Source organism: Muscardinus avellanarius, assembly GCF_963383645.1.
Source record: "Muscardinus avellanarius genome assembly, chromosome: 12".
NCBI classification, from domain to species: Eukaryota; Metazoa; Chordata; class Mammalia; order Rodentia; family Gliridae; genus Muscardinus; species Muscardinus avellanarius.
Window position 1 is genome coordinate 29,969,969 of NC_137798.1, and position 21,987 is coordinate 29,991,955.

Below are 21,987 nucleotides of genomic sequence, written 5' to 3' on the forward strand. Positions count from 1 at the left end.
CAGCTCCGGCACTGGGCGCATGCGACTGTGCTGGCCTTCCACGCCAAAGCCCTGCAAGTTTCCACTAAAGCCCCTCAAACCAGCAGAAGCTATGGTGACAGTGGATTCCTTCTCAGAGCGCCCTGAAGCTATGATTCAGGGGAGAAGACAGGCAGTAACCCCGCGTGTTAGGAGTAAAGTTTTTTTTGTTGTTTTTTTTTTGGGGGGGTGGTACTGGGGTTCCTGGAAGCCCTTCTACCTCCGGGATACACTCCCAGACCTAGTTTTATATTTTTTATTTGGAAACAGGGTCTCCTAAGCCAGCGCGCGCGGCTGGCTTCGAACCTGCGCGATCCTCCTGTCTCTGCCTCCCAAGTGCGGGATTACAAGCGTGCCACCACGCCCGGCTGGAGTAAGGTTTTGCATTGTAACACTTCTGAAGAAAAGAGACCAATGTCCTCAGCCTAGCAGACCCCTGCCTGGTTGGAGGGAGGCAGGGGTCCAAAGGGTTTGTCTGAGATAACACCTGAGAGAGAAAAAGGGAGGAATCGGTTTGAGAGGGAGAAGTGTCAGCCCCACTATGCGCATCTGAGAAGCTCTATTGACATGCCAGCCGGCCTAGGGCTTCCAAAGCAGAGATGGCCTCCAGAGAAGCCCCGTGTGAGACAGAAAAGGCGAGGTCCCTGCACCTGTCCTGCCCACTGACTGGCCAGGGCCACCCTAAGAAGAGCAAGGCCTCCCTTCAAAAGCTGCAGTGGACTCGAGAGAATCAACTGTTGGCTGGATGCTCAGAGCTAACCCGGCTTCCCCACCAGGGCCGTGGGTCCTGCCTAGGAAGAAGATCTGAGCTGTTATCACATCTCCCCATACCTGCCACAGGGATCCCCTCAGAGGGGGGACAGGGAAAAACACGATTGAAAACAAGGCTAGGAATTTGGTTGTGCCCGTAAGGGACCCAGCAGGAAGTTACATTAGGCATCCTACTGGGTAATTTGGGATTTGTCCCTCTACGTTATAATTCACTCTATCTTCAAATCTCCAGTGAATGTCTGATTTTGGTAGGAATGAAGGAGAAAACAGCTAGACAGGGGAGGCGGTTCCCATCTCACCCCTGCCCCAAGCCTGTAACTTAGCAACCACGTGGAAACCCTAATCCTAGAGTTCCCATAAGTGGCCAGCAGCATAGAGCACCGAGGCCAAGACAGAGTAACCTGCTACTTGAAAATAGACCACAAAATTGCATGAGACCACACTGACCGCCCCCGCCCCCACTACCTCTTCCCAAACACAGCCAACAAAAGCAATCCAGAGCTGGGCATGGTGGCACAGACCTGTAATCCCAGTGCTTGGGAGGCGGAGACGAAGAATCGCAAATTCAAGACCAACCTCAGCTACATAGTGGGGCAAAAAAAAAAAAAAAAAAAGCAATCCTGGGCACGAGGGAAAAGAGAAGCCCATACCCATTTTGCAAAAGCCTTCAGCTGGCTGCTATACAGAGTTCCTAAAGAGAACCCACACAGACTAGATCGATGGCTTCTAAATTGTGTTCATGAACAGTAGACTAAATACAGGACAATCAGGGAACAAATTGAAAAACCAGACACTGAACGAGCTATACAACAGAGCTATGAAATTCAAGATAGAGCAATATCTCACAAAATTAATAATCCATCACACTTAAATAGGCAGAGACGGTGTTGGTCTCTGGCACCTACACATCCATTCACTGTTTTATTTTTTGGAGGGTTTTAAGTACATTGGTTGCCAACATTTAAAGATCAAATATTTCCTATTAACATCCAAATTTCTAGCTTCTGTTTTAAAATCTCCAGCTCTGGCAGCGCTGCGCCCACATTCTCAATGATCATCCCTCAAGCCTGCGCGCAGAAGCTCTGCTGGGGCCACCAGCGCCTACGGGCTCACCGCCACCATGAGGGTATGTTGCCAGGTATCACTGAACTGAAGCCACCAACCAAAGCTTAAACCATTATACGCACTATGAATAAGGGGGTAGAGCAGCAGATGCATTCATTTAAGAAAAACAGTTCCATCAAAACTAGTTAAGTCCTTCTGAAGGTCATTTGACCATTGCCATGGATTTAAGCACTTGATCCAGAGTGCAAATTATTAACACCAAACGCAAAATGTGTATTGATACAAAGTTGTTCGTTGTAGCATTGTTCTGAGATAGCAAAACACGGAAAGCCACTGCAATGTTCGATGTTCGTCAGTAGGGTAGTACACACAATGGAATACTGTGTGGCTATTTTATTTTTTTATTTTTTTGGTGGTACTGGGGTTCTTGGAAAACCTTCTGCCTCCGGGCTACACTCCCAGACCTACTTTATACTTTCAATTTGGAAACAGGGTCTCTTAAGCCAGCGAGGATGGCTTTGAACCTGCGCGATCCTCCTGTCTCCACCTCCCAAGCACAGGGATTACAGAGGTGCGCCACCATGCCCGACGTATGTGTGGCTATTTTAAATAGAGAAAGAGATTTGATCCAGCAATACCACTTCTGGGTATCTACCCAAAATATAGGAAACCAAACTACCAAACTAATGCATGTGTATCTATGTTCATAGCTGCACAATTCACCATAACCAAACTATGGAACCAGCCAAGATGTCCATCAACAAATCAATGGATTACAAAACTGTGGGATATGTACACAATGGAATTTTACTCATCCATTAAAAAAACTCAATTACATCATTTTCAGGGAAATGGATGGAACTGGAGGACATTATGCTAAGTGAGATTAGTCAGTCACAAAAAATAAGAAATCAGATGCTTTCCCTAATATGTAAGAGTTAGGGAGAAGTGGGTCATAGGAGGAACTCTAGATGAAAAAGGAAATCCTATGGAAGAGCAAACAAGACAACCTAAAGGAGGAGAAAGGAAGGGGGAAGAGGAAAATCTCTAAAACACACAATGTGCTTAAACATATCGAAGTCAACCACTAAGCCAAGCAAGGGAGGGAGGGAATGGGGTGGGAATTGGGTAGGGTGGTGTGTACATGTATGTCCACACCAGTTTTTTACCCCAATATGATGTATGAATATAATGCACCAATAAAAAATTTTTAAAAATAAAATAAATAGGGAAAGAGAAAGAATAAGGTACCACTTGTATATTCCCCAAGCATATACTTTAAGAAGTGGAAGATAGAAAGGAAAAGAGAAGACAAGAAAGATGCAACTTGAAAACCAATATGCACACCTGTAACCCAAGTACTTGGGAAGCTGAAACAAGAAGACTGCAGAACCGAGAAGAGCCTCGGCAACCTAGCAAGGGCCTCAGCAGCCTAGCTAGACCTTGCTTCAAAATAAAAAATTAAAAGGGTTGGGGGTGTAGGTCGGAGGTAGTATGCCCTTGGGTTCAATCCCCAGCAACACACACACACACACACACACACACACACACACACACACACACACACACCCTATAAGAAACTTCTAGAGGCATACAAGTAAACAAAGTATAGGAAAGAGTTACTTTTTTTGGTACTGGGGCTTGAACCCAGGGGTATTCTAACTTCAAGATACACCCAGTCCAGTTAGTTAGTTAGTTAGTTAGTTAGTTAGTTAAAACACAGTCTCACTAATTAGCGAGGGTGTCGCCTCAGTTCCTGAGGCTGGCCTTGAGCCTGAGATCCTCCTGTCTTAGCCTCCCAAGTACCAGAATTGCAGGCATGTGTCACCACACCTGGCTGGAAAGAGTTGTTTTTTACTTTTCACATAACTTTCTATTCCTTTTTAAAATCATGAGAATGTGTTGTAATTTTTAAAACAGGTATTTAGCCAGGCATGATGGCTCACGCTTCTAATCCCATCAATTTGAGAGGCTAAGACAGGAGGACCATGCTTGAGGACAGCCTCAGCTACTTAGTGAGGCCCTTTGCAACTCAGTGAGACCTTGTTTCAAAATAAGGAATAAAAAATAGGGGAGCCAGGCGTGGTGGCACACACTTGTAATCCCAGCATTCGAGACGCAGAAACTGGAGGATCACGATTCGCAGACAGCCTTAGCTACTTAGTGAGGCCCTTCACAACTCAGCAAGCCCCTGTTTAAAAAATAAAAAGACTAAAGCTGGGTGTGGTGGCGCACACTTGTAATCTCAGCATTCAGGAGGTTGAGACCAGAGGATCACCGTTCGCGGACAGCCTCAGCTACTCAGTAAGGCTCTCTCCAACTTAGTAAGACCCTGTTTCAAAATAAAGAATAAAAAATAGGGCAGGGAGTGTAGCTCAGAGGTCGAATGCCCCTGGGTTCCATTCCTAGACCCGCAAAAAAAATTAAAAAATTAAAAAAATAAAAATAAAAAGACTAAAATATAGGGCTGGGGATGTCGCTCAGAGGTAGAATACCCCTGGGTTCCATGCCCAGTACCACACACACATACACACACAAAAAAAGGTATTTTTAAAAAAAGAACAGATAATTCAGATAATTTTTTTGTGTGTATGTGGTACTTGGGTTCCTGGAAGCCCTTCTACCTCCGGGCTACACTCCCAGACCTATTTTATATTTTTATTTGGAAACAGGGTCTCTTAAACCAGCGCGTCTGGCTTCGAACCTGCGCGATCCTCCCAAGCGCAAGGATTACAAGCGTGCGCCACCACGCCCGGCTAATTCAGATAATTTAATGATTAAAACATAATTTTTATCCTGAAAGCAAAATTCTAATTCAGAGAAAATTAATTTCTATGAAAACTCCAACAATGCCAGAAAAATGAAATGTAGCTATACAACATTGACAATGGGTCAGGTTGTCATGACTTGTTCTAATTTCACATATGAAAATAAAAATGCAAAAGAAAAGAAAATACCCACTTCAGTAGATTTTTTTTTTTTTTTTTTTTTTTGGTGGTACTGGGGTTGGAACCCAGAGGCTTTCTACCTCTGGGCTATACTCCCAGACCTTTTTTATATTTTATTTGGAAACAGGGTCTCACTAAGCTGCCGAGAGCCTCACTCAGTAGCTGAGGCTGGTTTCAAACTTGTGCGATCCTCCTGTCTCAGCCTCCCAAGCGCGGGGATTATAAGCATGCGCCACCACGCCCGGCTTCAATAGATTTTAAATATTCAAAAAATTTTATTTATAGCGCACCCAATACTTGCCAGCACTTCATAAGTCCTCCAAAAAAAAAAAAAATCGTGCTGTTAGCCAGGAGTGGTGGTACATACTTGTAATCGCAATACTTGGGAAGCTGAGATGGGAGGATTGCGGGTTCACAGCCGGCCTCCGCAAGTTGTGAGGCCCTTTGAAACTTAGTGAGACCCTGTTTCTAAATAAAGAATAAAATAGGTCTGGCACGTAGCTTAGAGGTAGAATGCCCCTGGGTTTAATCCGCAATGCTGCAAGGGAAAAAAACAATCATACTGTTAACATTCTTCTTACTTTCCCTTCTTTGCACCGTCCTGACCCCACACCCTTCCACACTGCCCAGTCCAGACTGCTGTCATTCACGAATCTCTCATGCCCTAACTAGGGTGGAGCTTAAACTCCATCCCAGGTGAATTCCTTCCGGACCTCAGTCAATCTGTGAAGAAGATGGTGATGTAGACCTCAATCACAGAGGCATTTCCTCAAGTCAGGCAGATGGTGCCACCTTCAAACAAGAATAATCTTATCACCTATTAAAGTTCCCACCTCAAAGAAATACTCCTACACACACATATATTTCCCCCAAAGACTTCCTATCCCCATCTCCAACAAACCAGCTTGGTGCGAAGCAGAAACCAGGCACACACACACACACACACACACACACACACACACACACACACTCTGCCTTATTATGTTCACAGACCCCCCCCTCCCTAATGCCCCCTGCGCTCTTCCAAAAGCAATGGGGCTGGAGGCCAAATGGGGAGGGGGCCACGCGCTGCTCACAGAGCTCCTGGGCCAGAATCCTCTGCTCTTTGAAATGTGGTTTCTCTCAGCTACCCCGCCGCACCCCCTGCTCAGTCCCTGGGTCCCGCTGTCTCGCTCTGGGGAGGAGTTGGGGAGTCGTCAGGCATGCCCCGCAGGCTAGCCCTTTGAGCAAAGCCCTGAGAACCCCCGCTGCAGTCCTGCCCACTCGCCTGCAGCCCCACACAGGTGCAGAGCTGGGAAAGGTTCCCACAGTGCATTAGCTCCGAACGGCGAAGGGGGAAAGAGCGCGGCGCTCTCTAGCCCCTGTCAATAATTCATGAGGCTCAGACTGAGGGGCGCCAGTCAGAGAGTCAGTTTTCCCCCCGATGTGGGGAAAATTAGACCTAGCCTCTCTTATCTCACCGGGATGTGCTGAGTACCACCTCTGTAACTTCTCAGCTGAGCAATCGGGTCCAGCGCATGCCTGTTCTAACACTTGCCACCCCTCCGCCCCCTTCAGAATGCTGAAATCCTTTCTTTTTCAGTCGCTCAGCTGACCTACACATAGACTAAATGAGCCTTTAGCCAGTATGAATTCTATTAAATAGTGATCCCCGGAACTGAATTTCACACACCAAGATTCTCTTGCCTCCAATTGAAGGTTTGTCAACATAAGGTTGACAAACTGGTGGCTTCATTAGCTAGCAGCACTTTTCTAAACCTACCCATCTGTTTCTTCGTCTTTTTGGAAAGAAAAGGCTAACACCAAAAAAAAAAAAAAAAAAAAGGGACATGACAACCTGACCCACTGAACCAAAGCACATTCCAGAACATTCCAGAATACAGGACTATCTGTTGGTTAACTGTGTTTAGCTTTATGAAACTCACTGTATTGTTTTATTTTTCTCCTTTTTCCTCAACAAGTGAAGGTGTTGCCATGGCCCAGCATTGCTTCTCAGCCTGGCATGCGGGGGCCACTGGGCTAAAACCAATGCAGACGCTTGCACCGGGGTTCTTTGGGGCCTTTCTGGAGTAGACCATAGGCCATCCAGATTTATTGAGCCTCCCAGAAACCCAGGAGGGAGATCATTTCAGCCCACTTGGCAGAAATGGAGGCTAAAGTCTTGGACACAGAATTTATAGCTCATGAGGACTTTATTCATCATCTACTCCACATCCTCGTTCGCAGAGGAAGAGTCTGGGCCGTGACAGCAATCATCATTACTATGGGGTGGCAATAATTACTATGTGTTTAGCAGTTTGCAGTTCATAAAGCACTTTTACATTCAGCAAATATTTATGGCATGGGGATAGACGCTAAGACCTGGGGGCATGGTTGGGGGGGGCACTTGACACTCTGCACTGCCACCTCTGGTCGGGGCACCCTCCAGCACCCTCCCTACACCTTACTTAACCCTGTAAATTGGGAGGTCCTCTGGGATGGAGTCGGAAGCTCTATCCTGGCACACTGGTTACCACAGTGACAGAATCTGCCCTCCAGGGCCTGTGAAGATGGAGACTTTGAGCCAGAAGGAGGGGCAGTGCCAAGCCTTGCCAGCTACTTCCTTTCTCTCTCCTGGGCCCTACCCCCTTTACTGGTGGGCTCCCTGGGGAACCACAGGCGTCACCTCCACAGGCAATCTCAAAACATTTGCACTCCTGTGGGCTCTCAACTACGTAGACCCAGACTTTTTTTTTTGCAAAGAAATCAACACAAAGCCTTCCCCACCACTACCAAAAGAAGAGAGAGCCGGCCCTAAGGGAAACACCTAGCTTGGGCCTGGTGAAGAGGAGGACCGCGGAGCGCTGCGGCCGTGCGCCGGCAGGGGGCGCCCGCCGCCACAGCCCGCTCCGGGGTGCCGGGGTCCCTAGCTGAGCCGCCGGGACAGGAGCGGACACGCGGCCCGCCCCGTCCTGCCCTTTGCCCTACTGAGCAGTCACCTCCCAGCGCCAGGCGGTACCAGCCCCGCTGGCCTGAGCCATGCGGAAGGCAGGACTGCTGCTCGGAGGCTGTGCTCGGACGTGGAAGGCGGTGAGGATGGCCAGCTCCGGGGCGACCCGCCAGAACCCGCTCGCGAATAAGGTGGCCCTCGTGACAGCCTCCACCGAAGGGTGAGTGCCCAGGCTGGGACTGAGCCCCTACTGCCTGACAGTGGTACTGGCCTCCTCCTTTGCCTCCCAGACCCCGTCTTTAGGCCCCACACGCAGCCGGGGTCCTGCCCCAGTGAAAAAGAAACCACGTGGTTGGACGGAGGCCCCTCCGGATCCCTGACCCCGACCTCTCCACCGCCGCCCAGCCCGTGTCACTACGCGGCCGGGTGCAGCCCGCGTACACAGCCCCGAGTGAGCCAGCTGCCCCAACCAACAGCTCCACCTAGAGCCTGGGAAGACCGGAAACCAGAAACCCAAGAGTCCAGATTTCAAAACTCCTCTCCCACTATCCCCCTCTACAGAGTTGTTCCAGACACCTCATTTGGGCACTTGACAGGTCTTCCAAAGCATCCTCACCCTTTGCCTAGACAGGACACAGGACTCATGGGTCCAGATTTTTGTTTAGGTCAGTGTGTTGTGGCTTACCCTGCCCGGTAAGCCATCCTCATCCATCCTCATCACACGCCATCCTCATCCATCCTAGCCCTCATTCCAACAGGACTTTACTCGATGTAATTCCTCAGAAAGCAAAAATACAAATGCTGATGGCTGGCCATTGTAAAGCGTGTAACCCTTGCTCCAGGGGAATAGTTGAATTTTTAACCATCCTTTCTCGTCCACCCCAAAACATAACTAAGGAGAGAATTTTGGATATGATGTTGCCTAGTGAGGGAGATATTTGGAGACAAAGGCACTTTCCAGTAAGATCCTTAAACTACGGTTGAGGCCGCTGCTGCACACAGCTCATTTTTCCACTGGGCATGGGGCCTGTCTCCAGGGGTGGGGCAGAAACTGAGACTGTTCCTGGGAACCACAGCTGACAAGGTCTTAACAGATAAACTATGTCCATCTGCATGGTAATGAATGTGCCACTAAGCTTATATTATATTTAATAGAGACACATGGAGGTCATATTGAGAAAGAACTAGAATCCAAACCCAGGCAGTCTGACTCCAGAGCCCAAGCGCTCAGCCTCTAACACTGCAGGGGCCTTCACAGTCTGTCCGTCTCTGCCCGCAGGATCGGCCTCGCCATCGCCCGGCGCCTGGCCCAGGATGGGGCGCACGTGGTCGTCAGCAGCCGCAAGCAGCAGAACGTGGACCGGGCTGTGGCCGCACTGCAGGGGGAGGGACTGAGCGTGACGGGCACCGTGTGCCACGTGGGGAAGGCCGAGGACCGGGAGCGGCTGGTGGCCACGGTGAGCAGCAAGGAGAAGGGCCCAGAGCCAAGAGGCGGCAGAAGGGAGCCAGCCTGAGCCTCCATCTCTGCTTTCCTAGACAGCGTTGGTGAACTACAACACGCACTACTAACCAGACCAGAGCAGTGCCTTCTGCATACATACACCAGTCCACGTGCACACATAGAAAGGTGTGTGCCTTTCTATAATATCCATATCCCAAAGTCTGAGAACAGTCCCATCCCAGAGAATCAAAAACCACTAAGCGGGGCATGGTGGCACACGCCTGTAATACCAGTACTTGGGAGGCCGAGACAGGAGGATTGCAGATTCAAGGCCAGGCTCAGCAACTTAGCAAGGCCCTTAGCATCTTATTGAGACCCTGTTTCAAAATCAAAAATAAAGCCGGGCGTGGTGGTGCACGCTTGTAATCCCCACGCTTGGGAAGCAGACACAGGAGGATCGCGCAGGTTCGAAGCCAGCCGCACTGGCTTAAGAGACCCTATTTCCAAATAAAAGTATAAAATAGGTCTGGGAGTGTAGCCCGGAAGTAGAAGGGTTTCCAGGAACCCCAGTACCACAATAAATAAATAAATAAATAAATAAATAAATAAATAAATAGGGTTGGGGTATAGCTCAGAAGAAGAATGGCCCCTGGATTCAATATCTCTCTGATGCCTCTCTCCATCTCTCTCTCTCTCTCTCTCTCTCTCTCTCTCTCTCTCTCTCTCTCTCTCATTTCAAGTTTCAACCCTGTATCTTCCTTTGAGCAACGTCCCCTACCCCCCGCCAAAAAAAAAGCCCCCACACAGCTGGCCTGGTTCTCTAGTAATTTCCAGTGTAATTGGGCAGATAAGAAAGGTAGATGCAGACACATTCACAAAATACATGTTTCCACTCTGAGATAATAAACAGTCCCCCAATCTTCAGCTTATAGAGTCCCTGAGAACTTATGAGAGGCCGCCTGCCATGTCTCATCACCCACTTTGTACCATCTACTGCATTCAGAGACTTACACAGTTTTTCTATAAACCTGACAACAGCCCAAGCAAGGCAGGAACTATTCCTCCTGTTTACAGAGACTGGTTAAATAGCAGGAGCCACTTCCCAGGACCCCACAGCCAGTAGGGAAAGAGCTGTGATTCAGCCCAGACCCGCCGCGCTGCCTTCACTCTTTGGCTGCCTACAGACAACCAGGCACTTCCTCGTTAACATAAGGCCGGGCCTTCGGTACCCTTATGGACTTTAGTCTCAAAGTATCCAAGCCAGTGTCGAAGTTGGCACTTGACACCAGCCATACAGAATATACGAACAATCCAGACTCCTCTCCCTCCAATATCCAGGGCACGTGCTTTATTTCCCAGAGTGAATGATGGTAGAACCTACCCCCAAGGGAGAGTAGAGTATTGAATTAGCAGCTTGGCAGAAATAATTTGGGTAATCTTAGGAGAGGACCTTAAATAAAAGTAGATGGTAGCATTGTGGACAGAATAAGGTATTTCCATTTTTTAAGGAGCCATTTGGCAAATACTCAAATGTGCATTGCAAGGGGCTGTTTGTGAGTCTAAGAAGGTCACTTTGCCTGACAGGCTGCTGGGCAGAGCCCAAGGTAAAAGCCTTGATCCTGAGGGTAGAGGGAGCCATTTAGGAGCCTAGGCCAAATTAGTGACCAGCCATTTGAAACGTATGTAGCAATTTTATTTTTGGTTTTGCAGTGTCAATAGTCGAAAAGCGGGTCCTTGAGCAATTTAATGTAAAGATCCTACTGTGAAAACATCCTCAGGCACCAATTGGGCCCACTTAGCAGGTCCTGCAGCCCTGGCGCAGAAATGGGACTTGAACCAGACCCTTAGGAGTGAGCGGGAGTGGACAGATAGAGCAGGGATGGGCTCCAGGTGACCCTGCGAAGTGAGCAGACAGCCAAGGAGGGACTGCGAGGAGAGGGAACCCTGCCCGTCCCCAGCACAGAGCGTGGGCACAGGAGGACCTCGGGAAGTGAGCCACATGGGAAGGCCGGAGGAGGGCCTTCATAGCCTCCGAAAGGAGTCTGGATGTCTGCGTAGGAAATAAGAAGCCATGTAAGGCCCTGAGCAAGATGAAAATGGTTATTAAGGAAGGCTTATCTGGCAGTTCTAGGAGGGAGAAACGGACGATCCTGAGCCAAGGACATTAGTGAGGAAGCTGCTGTCCATTCAGGTCTAAAGCAGTGCCCCAGAGTGATCTCCCGAGAGATGCTCGGTGGGAACCAAAAGACATCTTTCCAACCACTTGTCAAGAAATGAGAAATAGGAGGGATGAGTCAAAACTCACTTCCAGGGAGCTTTGGAATGGAGGACGAGAGGATAATTGCCAACAATTTGAGACATGTTCTGCCCATTGCCAGCTGTTGCCTGCGATGAGAAAAGCGATGGGCCTGGGGAGTGGCCTTCTAATTACACCCAGAAGCTTCTCCATGGAGTGGTGGTGAGCAGAACCCAGATTAACAGCTTCTGCACTTGATTATACTCTTTTAGAGAGAAAAATACCTGTTAGAACACAGACAACTCCTAAGCACTTTAGTGATCACATGTAGAGCAAGACTTAGAAGACACCAAGGTGGCCGTGGGTAACTTTCTCGTTCATCCTTTATGGTTCTGTCTCACTTCAATCCAGACCTGGCCTTCTCCCCCTCTCTGTGTTGACAGGCCTGCGAGGGGAGGGAGACGGGATGCACGGGGGAAATAGAAAAGCTGTCCAGGTGATTTGAGCGCAATCCACCATCCTCTCCCCACTCCAGACCCCAGACATACACGCAGAACACAGCACATCACTTTCCTGTCACAAGTCCATCGGTGAGGCTCATGCAGAGCCGAGGCAGGAGACTGGGACCTTGAGACACAGTGCTGAAATTTAGAGAGCACAAGTGTTGGTACTGGTTTTAAAAGATTATGTGACTTTAAATTTTTTGCATGTTGACAACGCAGTCATTCCTTTAGCAAGTGAAGAAACAACTGAGCTTAGCACCTAGTTAGCAAGAGTAATTCGTTAAAAGGAGAAACCAGCAGATGGTGTAGGTTGTTAATAACACCCCTCATGTGCCAAATCTGAGGCACAAAGTTGATTGAGGGCCCATTTAGTGCTACTTGCCCAAGGCAACAAAATTGCTAGTTCTGGGCCAATGCAAAGTCTGGCTTCAGGGTGGTTTAGTATTGAAACCCCTTGTTGGCAGATTCCCCTTGGCCATTCATTACTCTAGCACACGCCTTCACCACCTACTTACAACTTATTCAGGAGGTGAGATGCCTCCCTTCTTGGCTTTCCCAGTGTAAACCTCAGTTCTGTCTTGAATCCTCCATGCCTCCCGGCCAAAAGAAGGATGAGAGAAAATGAGACCCAAGCTGAGTGAGAAACCGCTTTAAATCCAAGCTGTGTCTTCACCATGATGGCTCTCTTAGGCAACCAGCTTCATTTCATCAGGACCCCAGCTCACTTTCCGAGGGCCCCTCTGAGCTAGCTCTGTGCTTCAAAGTGGAAGACTGACCTCAGTTCTGCCACCATTACCTAGCTGTGTGCCCTCGCCTCTTCTAACACAGAAGGGGCGGGCCTCCTGTCCTTAGCAGGTCCCAGTGCATCACTGCAGAGTTATATTGCCACTAAACGAGGTCTGAAGAGTTCCTGGAGAGGGAACCTCAACTCGGGATGAGTGGGGTTCTTAACAAATGTTGCAGAAATGAATTTAAGGATGTGTCTGTTAGAGACACAAAGATTTATTTAGGAAAGCAAAGAATACAGCCGGGCATGATGGCGCACGCTTGTAATCCCAGCATTCAGGAGGCTGAGACTGGAGGATCGGGGTTCACGGACAGCCTCAGCTACTTAGCGAGGCCATTCACAACTCAATGAGACCCTGTTTCAAAAATAAAAATAAAAAATAGGGCTGGTGGTGTCGCTCGGAGGTACAGAGCCCCTGGGTTCCATCCCCAGTACCACAAATAATAATAATAATAATAATAATAATACAGATACAGTGGAGACGGGGGTGGGGGACACTTAAGAATGTCAGAGGCTTTGGGGCTTCTCAGGCTCTTCTTTTAAAGGAAATTTGGTGAGGAGTGGGCGTGTGAAGGTATATGAAAACGACATGAGTCTGGGGTCACAAGACAGCCCGTGGTTGTGACAATTCTCAGGATACTTAGGTTGACATGATCTCCACTATCTGAGTAGTAGATAATGTTGGTAAGTACTCTAGATTATAATTTTTAATATTATATATTTCTTTGTTTAATTTACTTATTGCATAGGTTAATTAACCATGCACAAAGTTATTCTCATAAGTGGGTCAATTTGTGGTAACTCTAAATTGACAGACTTCCCAGAAATTTGGGGCAAAAAGGTATGCAAAGGTCTAACCCCCCCCCCTTTTTTGTTTCTTTTCTGCCTACTTTTTTATTTCTTCTATCATACCTCAATATGACCTTGGACATAAGTTTTATCCCCTTCAGTGAGGAGACTGGGTTAGACGAGCAAGACCCCGTCAGTGGGCACTTTCCATAGGTCTGCTTAAGCCAGTTTCTCCACTCAGGTAAGTGTGGACAGGTTGACTTAGGTTACGGTGATTCCTTCAGGGACACTGGACAGTGAGCACTTGGGGAAATGGGGCTGGGACTCTGTGAAGAGGGAGGGAGCCGAGAAATAGATTCTAAGGCTAGAGTTGAGGACATGAGAATAAAAGAGCTCCCCAAAAAGAGAATAAAAAGCCGGGCATGGTGGCACACGCTTGTAATCCCAGCATTTGGGAGGCTGAGACCTAAGGATCGCGGTTTACAGACAGCCTCAGCTACTTAGTGAGGCCCTCCACAACTCAGTGAGACCCTGTTTCAAAATAAAGAATAAAAAATTGGGCAGGGGGTGTAGCTCGGAGGTCAAATGCCTCTGGGCGCCATCCCCAGACCTGCAAAAAAAAAAAAAAGAATAAAAGAGAAGAAAGGGATCAGATACCCTTAGAAGACGTAGACTGGAAAGACTGCGAAAGAAATGAGACAGCCTTACACGGTTAGCATCAGAGCTTAGGATAACTTTGGAGAGAAATGTTTCAAGAAAAAGAGGTGTTATTTTTTGTTGTTGTGGGTCTGGGGATGGAACCCAGAGGCATTCGACCCCCGAGCTACATTCCCTGCCCAATTTTTTATTCTTTATTTTGAAACAGGGTCTCACTGAGTTGCGGAGGGCCTCACTAAGTAGCTGAGGCTGTCTGCGAACCATGATCCTCCTGTCTCAGCCTCCCAAATGCTGGGATTACAAGCGTGCGCCACCACGCCTGGCTCAAAGGTGTTATTTTGACAACTGTTCCTAAGAAGAAATTTCTTATTCACACTGATAAACTCACCTCCCTTGCTTACCTGCAGCCCTGACCCAGACCTTCCTCCACCCTGCAGGCTGTGAAGCTTCACGGGGGTGTTGATATTCTGGTCTCCAATGCTGCTGTGAACCCCTTCTTTGGAAACCTAATGGATGTCACTGAGGAAGTGTGGGACAAGGTGAGAGCAGGTCAAAGTGGGGGGGGGGGCTGGAAAACATCCACACACAGCCTGCTCTTAGAATCTATGGGAATGTGACATGCCACGCGCCTGGCGTGCTCCTGGGACAGGGCAGGTGGGTGGCTTCCTCTGTTCTGCTTGCCTCTTTCCTTTCTGATTTGGGTGTTTTGCTTGTTTGTTTTTTGCAGTGCTGGGCACTGAACCCAGGGCTTTGTCCTTGTGGGCAAGCACTCTGCTCTAAGCTCTCTCCACATCCCTCTCTCTAGCCTGTCTTCCCCTAGTTGCCCTGTGCTAGCCACCTGCTTCCCTTCCCCGCTCTCTCCCCAGCATGCTTACTCATGCTCCTCTTCCTGGTTTATTTCCAGGACAGACGTGGCAGCTAATGGGCCAACAACTAATACACTTAAGTGTACACACCCACCCGTCTCCTTTCAGCTGCCAAAAAAAAAGAATGCTTTTTTGTTCATTGGGAAATATTAATAGCTTCTGGTTAAGTTGAAACACCAATTCTGGTGAAGTGACCAAAGTTGCTGCTTGTGTGGGGTGTGTGTGTGTGTGTGTGTGTGTGTGTGTGTGTGTGTGTGTGAGACTAGGATTGAACCCAGGGGCATTCTACCTTCAAGCTACACTCCCAGCCCGATTTTATTTCTTATTTGGCAACAGAGTCTTGCTAGGTTGATGAAAGTTTCACTACTTGCTGAGGCTGGCCTCTAACCTGGGATCCTCCTGTCTCAGTCTGCCTAATACTGGGATTACAAGCATGTGTGGGCCACCACACCCAGCCAAGTTGCTACTTTATAACATACAGCCTTTGGAAAACACTTCTTAGCTGCAATATTAAGAAAATTTGAGATCCAGATGTCTAAATTTAAGTGCGAGATTATTGGTTTTAATGTGAATGTGCATGATTATATTGTACTCATAACATATTTCTCATACCTCTATCTTTTAATTATAAACCTTTAATTAAAATATTTGTCTTCATTTACTAAGGTTAATATTCCCACATGATTTGGAAATGCTAAATTTCTTATGATCTCCTATGGTTTTGCTTTTTACTCGAATGTCAACAATTTCTTAGCACTAAAGTGTAAGAAAAGCCGGATGTGGTGGCATACACTGTAATCCCAGTACTTGGGAGACTGACACAGGAGGAGTACATGGTCAAGGCCAGCCTTAGAAACTTAGTGACGCCCTCCACAACTTAATAAGAACCTGTTTCAAAATAAAATAGGGCTAGGGGTTGGCTCAGAGGGAGAATGCCCCTGGGATCAATCCCTAGTACCATAAAAATTAAATAAAGTACAAGGATATTAAAATATTATAATTTCTTTATCAGTGTTGCACACACATAAAGACCAAAGTGCCAAAACATCCTTCAGTGACCCAGTTCCTGACTGATATCCTTTAAAGAAATAGCTTTCGTGCAGTCTAAATAGAAACCACACAAAAATCAGCTTTTAATCAAGTAATTTTTTCTTTTTAGTTTAATTTTTTTAATATCATAGTACATCAAACCTAAATGCAATGATTGATCCTTGATTGTACTTTGAAGTTTTTTAAGAAGCAAATTTGAAGGAAAATTGGGGAAAGATTTTTATGGACAATATAGTAGATAATATTATTATCATTGTTACATTTCTTGGGTTTGATAATGAACTGTGGTTGTGTGAGAGAATGTTCTTACTCTTTGGAGATATATGCTAAATTATTTAGGGATAGAGCATTGTCATGCCTGCAACTTACCTTCAATGGTTCAGTTAAAAAAAAAAAACTGTACAGCTACATAGAGAGGGAAAGTGGGGCAAAATGTGAAAATAGGTGAATCTAGGTGAGAGATAGCTAAGTACCACTGCACTTCTATATCAACTTGTAAGGTTGAAATTTTTCAGAATAAGAAGTTGGCATAGGAGCATGGGGCGGGAATAACCCTGCAGTGTTTAGGATAATGTAAAAGTCATTTGTTGTTTGTTTGTGGTACCAGAGATGGAACTCAGGGACATTCTGCCTCCGAGCTACATCCACAGCCCTATTTTTTATCCTTCATTTTTAAACAGAGTCTCACTAAGTTGCAGAGGGCCTCACTAAGTAGCTGAGGCTGGGCTGTGAACCTGTGATCCTCCTGTCTCAGCCTCCCAAGTACTGGATTAGAAGTATGCCACCACCACACCCGGCTTATACATTTGTTTTGAATTTGAAACATGGAGATTTTGATTGTAGGCTATGGCCTCATTTCTCAAAAAAAGTGCCTCCTCATGATTCTACTTTCTGATAAACGTCCAGTTAGGCAGTCCGTCTTGGAGGGCCAAGAGCACCCCACTCCCTTAAGCTCAGAAACTAGAAGACTGCTAGAACCATCCCAGGTGCCCCAGCCAGGCCACGGCCTCCCTGAGAAGCAGTGGCCACTCTGGGGCGGGTCCAGGAGGTACGCCAATTCCAGGCTCTTCCCTGCTTTGAAGAAACATGGGAAACCCTGCTCAAATTCAAAACATCCCTGACAGTTGGCTCATTCTGGGCCAAATTCCTCTTGGCTGGTTAGGAGAGGTGAACCAGGCTCCATCCTTCACCTGAGCCGAGTGTGTCACTGTCTAGCTGAACGAGCTGATGAGAAATGTCTGTGCCTGAGCCCCAGGCTCCCCCTTGTCAGGTCCCAGCAAATTATCCCTGAAGCCTCTAACCAACAGACCAGCTGTAACCGGCAGATCCCGGGGGCATGTGTAACTCACCTCTGTGCCTTCCAATGCCATTCCCAATGCCTTTCCCCTTCTCTCGACTGCAGATCCTGGACATTAACGTGAAGGCCACAGCCATGATGACCAAGGCAGTGGTGCCAGAGATGGAGAAACGGGGGTATGGAGATTGAGAGGGCGCGGGCTGAGCAGGGCTGGTGTTGCAAGAGAGCGGGGTGAGTGGGACCCACGTGGGTGAGGGTCATGGTCTCTACTGGAAAGAGGGTCAGCTTTCTTTTTTCCCCCCCAGGGGCGGCTCAGTGGTGATTGTGGGTTCCATAGCAGCCTTCTCTCCATTTCCTGTAAGAACCCCTTTGCCACTTAACTTCCATTCCACCCTCCTTCCCACATCTTTCCACCCCTTCAGTTGCCCAGAGAAGTCTGTGTCCCCTCCTGGAATGGCACCATCAGGTCCCTTCCCATAAAATAGGTGTTTTGCCTCCTCCAATCCTAACCTGTGAGGACACAGGACAGATCCCTAACTGTGACCATCCTATATAGGAGGTGTCCTATTGACCCCTGCCTTTTTCTTTTTTCTTTGGTGGTACTGGGGTTCCTGGAAGCCCTTCTACCTCCGGGCTACACTCCCAGACCTATTTTATACTTTTTTATTTTTGGAAACAGGGTCTCTTAAGCCAGCACGGCTGGCTTCGAACCAGCACGATCCTCCTGTCTCTGCCTCCCAAGCGCGGGGATTATAAGCGTGCCCCACCATGCCTGGCTGACCCCTGCCTTTGATGTCCAGCAATAATCAACAGACTAACCCATTCTCTTCTTTCCTCAGTATCTGGGCCCTTACAATGTTAGTAAAACCGCCTTGTTGGGCCTTTCCAAGAACCTGGCGTTAGAGCTGGCCTCCAAAAACATTAGAGTGAACTGTCTGGCACCCGGACTCATCAAGACTAATTTCAGCAAAGTGGTGAGGAAGGGGAGCTCTGCATCACCCTGGGGCCCCTTGAAGGGCATCCACCTCTTTGGATGGGAGAGCCCAGCACCTGAGTCCTGAGTTCCCACCCACTTCCATTCTCCGTCCCCAGGCTTTCCCAAAACCCCTCTTCATACCAGCTGCCCTGTCTCACACAGTCCTATCCCAAGATGTAGGGCAGAGACGAGGGAGTCAGATTGCATCCACAGTGTTCCATCTCTCCTGAAGTGGATGAGAACTGGGGAGACCAGCAAAATGTCTCACTGACTCTTAGAATGAAACAGACGAGGGCAGTGTGAGGGAGCTGGGAACCAAGAAGCAAGAGGAAGTGAAAAGGGCCGTCTGTCCATCTTGCCTCTCAATAGGTATGGGGACAAACAGTTTCTTCCCCTAATAGTTCCTCAGTTTCCTCTTCTTGCACTAAGAGATTTCCCTTCTTTTCGCAGTTGTGGGAAGATAAGGCAAGAGAGGACAGCATAAAAGAGCGCATGAATATTAGACGGTAAGCCATCACAGGGGAGGAGTGGGAGGGATGAAGACGGAAGAGTCTGTCCCTCACACAGCCCACAGCTTACTGCCTCAGCCCCACAGGTAATACTGTCTCCAGGCCTTCACAAGTTCATAAACACAATCACTGCAGTGGTATGCCCAAAGAAGCTGCTTCCATTGCAAAAAGCAGAGGCATCAGCCAGGCATAGTATGGCACACACTTGTAATCCCAGCATTTGGGAGGCTGAGACAGGAGGGTCGCAGTTCGAAGACAGCCTCAGCTCCTACTTATTGAGGCCCTTTGCAACTAAGTGAGACCCTGTTTCAAAAAATAAAGAATAGCTGGGCATGGTGGCGCACGCTTGTAATCCCAGTGCTTGGGAGGCGGAGACAGGAGGATCCCGCAGGTTCGCAGCCAGCCTTGCTGGTTTAAGAGACCCTGTTTCCAAATAAAAAATATAAACTAGGTCTGGGAGTGTAGCCCGGAGGTAGAAGGGTTTCTTCCCCAGTACCACCACCATAAAAAAAAAAAACGAAAAAGAATTAAAAAATAGGGCTGGGGTGTAGCTCAGAGATAGAATGCCCCTGGGTTCTATCCCCCGTATTACAAAAAAAATTAGCGTCAGGGTTTCAGTGAAGCAGAGCTCTGGGACAGACCTGCCCCCTCTCTGCTCTTTGCTGACTACCTCCATCTCTGAGCATCCATGGAGACCAGGGACCAAAACCAAAACCACGCTTTAGTTCCTCTAGCATAGTTATGTTTCCAAGCTCAGCTTGATGGCCTTAAAATCCAAGTAAACAGAAACAAAGAGCTTTACACAGCCCCCAAATCCTTTGCCAAGGAAAGATACTCTCTTCCCCAGTGCTCTGGGTGAACTATTCAGATACCTTTGCTGGGTTCCCTTTCCTCTTAAGTACCCTGCCTCTCCCTACCTTCTGGATTCTGGCACTCTTGCCTTGTTCCCTCAAGGGCAGATGCCAGCAGTACCTACCACCTCTTTCCTGGTCCAAACATCCCAGACTCCCTCAAGTCCTCCCAGTGCCATTTTGATGTCAGACATGAGCTCTTGAGGCCTAGTTCACAACTCATTAATAAGTGTTGTCATTAGCCGGGCGTGGTGGCGCACGCTTGTAATCCCCGCGCTTGGGAGGCGGAGACAGGAGGATCGTGCAGGTTCCAAGCCAGCCGCGCTGGCTTAAGAGACCCTGTTTCCAAATAAAAATATATTTTAAAAAATAGATCTGGGAGTGTAGCCCGGAGGTAGAAGGGCTTCCAGGAACCCCAGTACCACCAAAATAATAATAATAATAAATAAGTGTTGTCATCCTAGAACCCCAGTGAATGACATGGCTCTAGGCATCTCCATCCTGGACGCACATAAGGATCACCTGGGGAGCTTTTTAAACTGCAGGTGCTCAGGCCCAACTCCAGAGATTCTTCTCTAACTGATCCATGGTACAACCTGTAACCACATCCTTTCCTTCTTTTCTTTTCTTTTTTTGGTATATGGGGAGGGGGTTGGTTTGGTTTGGTTCAAGACTCCCAAATGATTGCAAAATTTGCTGCTAGATTGGAGAACTACTAATCCAGGCCTTCTAGATGCAAGTTACTCGCTCTACCCACCTCTGGAGCATTCTGTGGCAGTCACTTGAAATCTTCACTATCTAAAATATGGAACAGTCAATAATGTGTACTAATACAATGATAATTAGCATGTTCTTACAAAACAACCCCAAACCTTAAAAGGACAAAAATGGTTTCCTGAGGTCTTTTGTGCATTCAACCTGTACAAATGGAATTATTTTAAATGCATCATTTATTGTCACACAGACTCCCTGACACTTGAATAGTGAGACAAATTCTTCTGAAATATGAAATAACTGCCTGCCATTTTATCGGTACAAATTTGGATTTTGGTGTCTTGAGTGCTGTAAAAAACAGAGCATTATCCCTATATTATTTGAATATAATGTGTACTGGTTTTTGCAGAGTATAGGATTTATGCTTATACTAAATTATAATAGCTTATCCTCGTGATAACCCTACTTAATAAGCAGAAAGCTTGTGCACTGCTCCCGAGAAGTCATCTGAAAATTCTTGGGTAAGAAAAGCTAATTCCCTGTAGGCCAGGTAAGGGGGCCTGGCCTGTCTGATTTTTACTCCCTTCCTTATTTCTCCTGTTCCCCAGGCTGGGCCAGCCAGAGGACTGTGCAGGAATCGTGTCTTTCTTGTGCTCTGAAGACGCCAGCTACATCACTGGGGAGACAGTGGTGGTAGGGGGAGGAGCTCCATCCCGCCTCTGAGGACCTGTAGGCAGCCCACCAGAGCAGAAGTTGGCTCCAACACTGGGGGCATCCAGCACTCATTTGCTGGCCTTTTGAACTATGCCCATCCTACTGCTTACCCCGCAAAACCAGTTCTGCCCTGCGATAAAGTCCAGCCTTCCCTGCGGCCAAGGTGTGATCCGATGAGGATCCCCACTATTGCTGTGGCCTTGGCTGAGAAGGCTGCGTCTACCCTGGCAAAATTAAAAAAAAAAAAAAAAAAATCCTGGGCCTCTGGGGAATTTGAGGGGCCATGGGAAAGAAGGCACAAGGAGTGGAAGGTGTATGGTTGGAAATTAACAACTTGCAAATGAGGTGCAAATAAAATGCAGATCTTCTTGCTCTGAATCCGCGTGTTGGTTTCTGCGTGAGGCGCTTAGGTATGGTAGCTGAGCAGAGAGCAGAGGACCGGGCAGGCTGGGTCTCCGCGTCCCCCCAGCTGTCTTCCCTGGCTCCAGGACCAGAGCGCGACGCCGAAGGGTGGAGGTGTCTGCAGAGCTGCCAGCTGGGAGGAGGTGGCTCGGGAACTCCCAGGTGCTACTCTCAGCCTCACACCCGAGGGATGGTGCCAAGGACGCCACGGGGATCCCCGAGGCTGGGCGGGCTAGCAGGAAATAAGCGCGAACTCCCCCAAATCTGGCCAGGTCCTCTCCCAGCATCGCCCTTGGTTTGGAGTTCCCTCCAGGGTCAGCAAGGACGAGCTGGACGGGTCCTGAGCTGAGGGGGAAAGGGAGGGGCCCTGCAAGGGTGACCCGGGGAGGGGTACCCAGGCCCTGAACAAAGAAATTGGGGGCTCTACCCTCGCCGCCGGGTGAGTGGGTGTCTCGGGAAGCCGG

At 48.1% G+C, this 21,987-nt stretch overlaps 1 protein-coding gene across 5 annotated transcripts; it reads left to right on the forward strand.

Annotated features, from left to right (window-relative positions):
• Positions 1–7,820: 7,820 nt before the first annotated feature.
• Positions 7,821–21,130, forward strand: LOC308271317 (dehydrogenase/reductase SDR family member 4; the record flags this gene model as incomplete). 5 transcript variants are annotated; one of them, XM_080707599.1, is made up of 8 exons in its annotated part: positions 7,821–7,951; positions 9,011–9,188; positions 14,582–14,683; positions 17,463–17,533; positions 17,663–17,714; positions 18,197–18,331; positions 18,784–18,839; positions 21,016–21,130. In XM_080707599.1, the coding sequence occupies 8 exons, from the start codon at positions 7,821–7,823 to the stop codon at positions 21,128–21,130; spliced, it is 840 nt and encodes a 279-aa protein (XP_080563725.1). The 5 variants fall into 5 exon arrangements, with proteins under 5 accessions (XP_080563725.1, XP_080563726.1, XP_080563727.1 ...); XM_080707600.1 differs by lacking the exon at positions 14,582–14,683; XM_080707601.1 differs by lacking the exons at positions 14,582–14,683; positions 18,197–18,331.
• Positions 21,131–21,987: the final 857 nt, after the last annotated feature.